Source organism: Phycodurus eques, chromosome 11 (assembly GCF_024500275.1).
Source record: "Phycodurus eques isolate BA_2022a chromosome 11, UOR_Pequ_1.1, whole genome shotgun sequence".
Lineage (NCBI taxonomy): Eukaryota > Metazoa > Chordata > Actinopteri > Syngnathiformes > Syngnathidae > Phycodurus > Phycodurus eques.
Genome location: NC_084535.1, coordinates 26,499,803 through 26,506,290, shown reverse-complemented (window position 1 = coordinate 26,506,290; position 6,488 = coordinate 26,499,803). Strand labels below are relative to the sequence as shown.

Genomic DNA, 6,488 nt, shown 5'->3' with positions numbered 1-6,488 from the left:
ACCTCAGAAACATGCTGTTTCAGTACAGGGTCAAACTTGGCCATGAGCTCTACCTCTCTCAGGAAGTTACCATTATTTGGTTGGTGATGTCTGTCTGTGGTTCCCCTCAAGGCAATATTTCGTTCTGCCAATGACTGAATGATAGCCACCAACCTGGTCAGGACTTCGCGCCACCTCCTCGTTTTGGCCTCTTATAGTGCCATTTCTGTTTTATCTATTGTTTGGCCCTTGTCAAGGCGAGTTTCCAGTTCCTTCCATGAACTCATGTGTTTAGAATGGTCTCCACTGTTCTCGTGAAATTTCAGTATGTCACTGCAATTTCTCCAGTCAGTGACTCCATCACTGGTTAGTTTGAATGTTTTTTGGGAGAAGAGCTTGCAGAAGCAGTATAGGCTGTTGTTTTTCTTTGAATAGACTAACCAGCTTCTCTTGACCATTTCTCCATTCACCAAATAGCTGTAAAAATGGTGGTGATGGTAGTTGCAAACCATCCATCCTGCAAAACTCCAGCCTATCACAGCTGACTAAGCTATAACAGAGGATCTGGTGTTTAGTCACGTTTGCTTTTGACACGGACCCAAGTGGAGGTGAGAAATTTCTGCAACTGTGTTATTTAAGTTTTCTGTGTGAGGACAGCATCTGGATGAATTGGGTGGAAATAATCAGAATTTTGGCCATTTGAACCACGTAGCTTTATTTTTAGATTTATTTCCGACTTCAGGGGGAACTGTTGAGGGAGCTGTTATTTTGACACACAGAAATTTTATCATTAGGTATTGATTAATTTATAGTCATTAAGAAATCACTACCTACCAACATGCTACTTTGCTGCCAAGTTATTTTGAATCTATTTTACAATAAACTAGCAGTTAGTTATATACAAATAGAACCGTGGCACCCTTGATCTCTCACGGCATACTAATAGTTGGGGGATCATAAAAACTGGGTTTTGATTTGGATAATGCATTTAAATAATATGACTCACTATCACTACTGATGGTGTAGTGGTACACTCGCCTGACTTTGGTGCGGGCTGCGTGGGTTCAGTTCCCACTCAGTGACGGTGTGAATGTGAGTGCGAATAGTTGTCCGTGTCAATATGTGCCCTGCGACTGACTGCCGACCAGTTCAGGTTGTAGTCCGCCTTTCGCCCGAAGCCAGCTAGGATAGGCTCCAGCTCCCCGCGACCATGAACAGCATAAGGATTGAGGAGTATCTGTAACATTTGCACAACCAACATTGTCCCAGATGATCGCACAACTCGTCACTTTAAACCGCATACACTCCTTGAAGTCTCAGCGCCCTTTGCACAGTGGTCATTGCATCGGACTATTGCAATATTAGTCATTCGAACTGCTCTAAGTGCTAAAGGACTTTGCATCTTTTTGCATTTTGTCAAAAAAATAAAATAAAAATGTACCGGCGTTACCAGATAACTAGCAACCCTTTACTGCTCAGTGACTGTTTTTTTTGGTTTTTTTGGTCTGTTGTCGTACTAGAGCGGCTCCAACTACCGGACACAAATTCCTTGTGTGTTTTTGACATACTTGGCAAAAAAAATATGTTTTTAATTCTGATTCTGATTCTGAAGAGGGTCTGAGTCCCTAACTACACTCCAGTCCGTATGGTGGCGGTAATGCACATAAATATAGGTTGCCAACCGCCATTCAAATCAAAAGAGAAGAAGGCAAATCAGCGGAAAATGAAAACCATCCGGAAACGGTCTCTTTAGGCATGTCAGAGGATAGTGCCGAGACAGGTACAACATAAATTCAGTATGTCGGAATCTTTGGACGCTTGCAGTTTACTCTCTTCCTCCTCGCAACTCGACCAAATGGATGAGGAAGCGGTAAGACAGCCAATTGTTCGACATGAACTGTATTCAGAATGTGGCTGGGTTACGGCTCTTTTCGCTTTAAAAAGGCGAAGGTTTTTATTGTTTTCTCTCAATGTATTGCAATGGTCTTCGCATCATGCATGACACACACAAATGACACTTCAGTTTTAGGTAAGTGACTAAAATGAAGACAGTGGTCTTGAACCCTTGAGGTGAAACATTACTCAAAAAGCGAAAAACGTCAAATTTTAACTTCAGAGTTAAATATTATTTCAAATCCAATGTATTGCTCAAACTCAAATACGATATTGAGAGAGATATTGTGATTGGGATATACAATTACCGGTCAGGATATAACAGTTTGTCCATGGTACACAGAGCTAGTCTTGTCATGAAAATCAAAAATTTTAATACATTTAATTATTCTAACCCTTTTACAAACTGTAGTTCCAATGAGGTTAGGATGTTGTGTAAAATGTAAATAAAAATGGAATACAATGATTTACAAATCCTTTTCAATCTATAGTTAATTGAAAACACTACAATGACAATATATTTAATGTTCAAACTGATACATTCTATCGTTTTTTTTATGTTGTTGCAAATATTGTTAATTAATTTTGACTTGGATGTCTGTAACACGGTCCAAAAAAAGCTTGGACAAGGGCATGTTAACCACTGTGTTACATCTCCTCTCCTTTTAAAAACATTCAATAAGCGTTTGGGAACTGAGGACACAAATTGTTGAAGCTTTGTAGGTGGAATTCTTTATTGTTCTTGCTTGACATACATATATATGATATCTAACATATAATTTGCTTAACAGCCTGTTGGCGTGTCTTGTTCTATACTACACCACACATTTTCAATGAGACTGGACTGCTAGCAGGCTAGTCTAGTACTTCCACTCGGGCTTACACTTTACGATGAAGCCACACTGTTTTCACACCAATGTGGCTTGCCATTGTCTTGCTGAAATAAGCAGTGACGTCCCTGTGAAAGACGTTGCTTGGATGTCAGCATATGTTGCTCCATAACCTGTATGTACCGCTCAGCATTAATGGTGCCTTCACAGATGCGCATGTTACCCATGCCATGGGCACTACCCACCAAACGTAACGTAGTACTCTGTTGACATTGACTGTCTGTAATCGTGATAGTCATATTTACAGCATTGAAGACCGTATTACGGCACGCAAGGCGCAAATCTTCCGCCATTTAAATTTTATCGGTGCAATCTTTCTACGCATTTCAATTCATTGTATGCTGTCAGGTTTTTACATAAATAAGTTTGCGGTATGTCGGTGTCACGGAGGGACATAGAACAGAGGGAGGACGGCGACACCGAGATTGTAAAGAACTGGTTCAAGAATCTGTGGATTTGGCGCTGGCTGGAATTAAGTAGGAAATTAATACCTTCGGCACGGTGTACGGCTGGTTAGGACATCTGCCTCACAGTTCTGGGGACCGGAGTTCAAATCCCGGCCCCGCCTGTGCGGACTTTGCATGTTCTCTCCGTGCCTGGGTGGCTTTTCTCCGGGTACTCCGGTTTCCTCCCACATCCCAAAAACATGCATAGTAGGTTGATTGAAGACTCATAGGTGTGCGAATGTTGGTTTGTTTCTATGTGCCCTGTGATTGGCTGGTGACCGGTTCAGGGTGTATCCCCGCCTCCCGTCCGAAGATAGCTGGGATAGGCTCCAGCACACCCGCGACCCTAGTGAGGGGAAGCGATAAAGAAAATGGATGGATGAATGAATACCTTCACAAAAATATTAGAAAGATTAAAGAACCTGCGAAGGCATACTGCATCTTGTGTCATCAGAATGTGAAGTATGGATCTGGAGGGAGAACGCGCTTCGTCGATCACGTCAACGGAAAGAAGCACACACTGGTTAAAACGAAGCAGTCAAATTATAGATTACCAGGTATTTTGCTATCACATTAATTTGAATTTGCTCCGTACTAACTAACGTAGTTAACGTTAGTTATTTAACTTATATTGTTCTTGTATGTGCGGCACGGTGGACGACTGGTTAGAGCGTCTGCCTCACAGTTCTGAGGACCGAGGTTCAATCCCCGGCCCCGCCTGTGTGGAGTTTGCATGTTCTCCCCGTGTCTGCGTGGGTTTTCTCCGGGCACTCCGGTTTCTTCCCACATCCCAAAAACATGCATGCTTGGTTAATTGACGACTCTAAATTGCCTGTAGGTGTGAGTGTGAATGGTTGTTTGTTTGTATGTGCCCTGCGATTGGCTGGCAACCAGTTCAGGGTGTACCCCGCCTCCTGCCCGATGACAGCTGGGATAGGCTCCAGCACGCCCGTGACCCTTGTGAGGATGGATGGATGGATGGACATGACTGCCTCACAACACAAGAACAGAATTTTCTTACAGGTAAAAAAAAAATAAAAAAATTGTTTTGTTTGTTTTGGGGGGACAAACCCCCAAAACACTTATTGGTGGTTTATCTCTGCTTAATCAAGATTTTTTTTGGGGGGGGGGGGTTAACTTAATTTTTTTTCCCCCTTCAAATAAGCAAATCATTGAGGGGGGGGGGCTTCAGAACATTTTAGGGCCCCCTAAAACAGGCCTAACAACACAAATCGCTTTCATACAGTCCATTGCCGTTCCTCCCAATCACGCCATTCCAGGTCTCACTGTCATTGCACACATGAGCAATGAAGTCCCCCAGAAGAACGATGGAGTCCCCAGCGGGAGCGCTCTCAAGGACTCCAAAAAGGGTGGGTACTCTGAACTGCTGTTTGGTGCATAGGCACAAACAACAGTCAGGACCCATCCCCCCACCCGAAGGCGGAGGGAGGCTACCCTCTCGTCCACCGGGGTTAACCCCAACGTACAAGCGCAGAGACGGGGAGCAATAAGTATACCCACACCTGCTCGGCGCCTCTCCCCGTGGGCAACTCCAGAGTGGAAGAGAGTCCAACCCCTCTCGAGAGGACTGGTACCAGAGCCCAAGCTGTGCGTGGAGGAGAGTCTGACTATATCTAGTCGGAACTTCTCGAACTCACACACCAGCTCGGGCTCCTTCCGTGCCAGAGAGGTGACATTCCACGTCCCTAGAGCCAGCTTCTGTAGCCGGGGATCGGTTCGCCAAGGTCCCCCCCTTCGGCCACCGCCCAGCTCGCACTGCACCCGACACCTATGGCCCCTCCCACAGGTGGTGAGCCCATGGGAAGGGGGACCCACGTTACCCTTTTGGGCTGTGCCCGGCCGGGCCCCATGGGTTTTCTAATAGTCTCCTGCACCCCCCTCGTCCTCGTTTTTCCTATGAGGGAGGGACGTTTACTTCGTACAGGGGGCCATTCTTCATTGCAACTGAAAGTGAGTAACATAATATTTGGTGGCATAACCCTGACTTGCAATAACTGCATCAAGCCTGTGACCCACTGACTGCACCAGACTGTTGCATTCTTCATTTGAAATGCTTTTCCAGGCCTTTACTGCAGCCTCTTTCATTTCTTGTTTATTTCTGGGGGTTTCTCCCTTCAGTCTCCTCTTCAGGAGGTAAAAAAAATGATTGACTTGGCCAGTCTAAGACCTTCCACTTTTCACCCCCTGATGAAGTCCTTTGTTGTGTTTGCGGTGTGTTTTTGGTTATTGTCTTGTTGCATGATTGAAGCTTCTCCTGATTTATTTATTTATTTTTTTTTTTTTTTTTTTTTTTTTTTTTTTAACCAGACAAAAATGGTTTTGTAGACTTCTAATTCATTCTGCTGCTACCATAACGAGTTACATCATCAATAAAGACTTTTGAGCCCATTCCAGAAGCAACCATGCAAGCCCAAGCCAATGACATGACATCCACCATGTTTCACATATGAGCTTGTGTGTTTTGGATCATAAGCAGATCCTTTCTTACTCCATACTTTGGCCTTTCCATCACTTTGGTAGAGGTTAATCTTGCTCTCATCAGTCCATAAAAGTTTGTTCCGAAACGTTTCTGCCTCATCTCCGTACTTGTTTGCAAAACCCAATCTGGCCTTCTGATTCTTTTTGCTGATGAGTGGTTTGCATCTTGTGGTATAGCCTGTATATTTCTTCTCTCAAATTCTTCTTCGAACATTGTGATACCTTCACCCCTGCCCTGTGGAGGTTGGCACTGACTGTTGTCTTTGGGTGTTTCTTCACTCCTCTCACAATGTTTCTGTCGTCAACTGCTGTTGTTACCCTTGGCCAACCTGTTCAATGTCTGTTGCACAGTACACCAGTAGTTTTGTTCTTTTTCAGGACATTCCAAATTGTTGTATTAGCTATGCCCAATGTTTGTGCAATAGCTCTGATAGATTTTTCCCTCTTCTCTTAGCTTCACAATGGTTGACTTCTCTCCCATAGACAGCTCTCTGGACTTCATGTTTGCTGAACAGCAAATGCAGTTTTCACAGTTGAAACCCAAAGACAAAAACAAGCACTATCTAATGTTTAAGCAATTAATCAAAATGGAAACACCTGAGCAACTAGAAACACGCATCAGTCACACGTTCCAATACCTTTGCTCACTACAAAAGTGGGTGGGTTCAAATAAAAGGTGCTCTGTCCTGAGTTGTTTAACACATCGAGATGTAAATACCAGGAAATAAAAGCTGAAATTATTTTCTCTCGTATTCATCTTTTGATCTGAACCCCAAATATC

General features: G+C 43.8%; 1 protein-coding gene across 5 annotated transcripts in view; it reads left to right on the top strand.

The window, feature by feature from the left end:
- The first annotated feature begins 1,700 nt into the window (after positions 1-1,700).
- Positions 1,701-6,488, top strand: part of vps8 (VPS8 subunit of CORVET complex) — a 253,578-nt gene continuing 248,790 nt past the window's right edge. For all 5 annotated transcript variants that reach the window (XM_061690460.1, XM_061690459.1, XM_061690463.1 and 2 more), the window contains exon 1: positions 1,701-1,849. In XM_061690460.1, the coding sequence (XP_061546444.1) occupies positions 1,778-1,849 (72 nt within the window). In that variant the 5' untranslated portion in view covers positions 1,701-1,777. The remainder of the gene's footprint in view (positions 1,850-6,488) is intronic.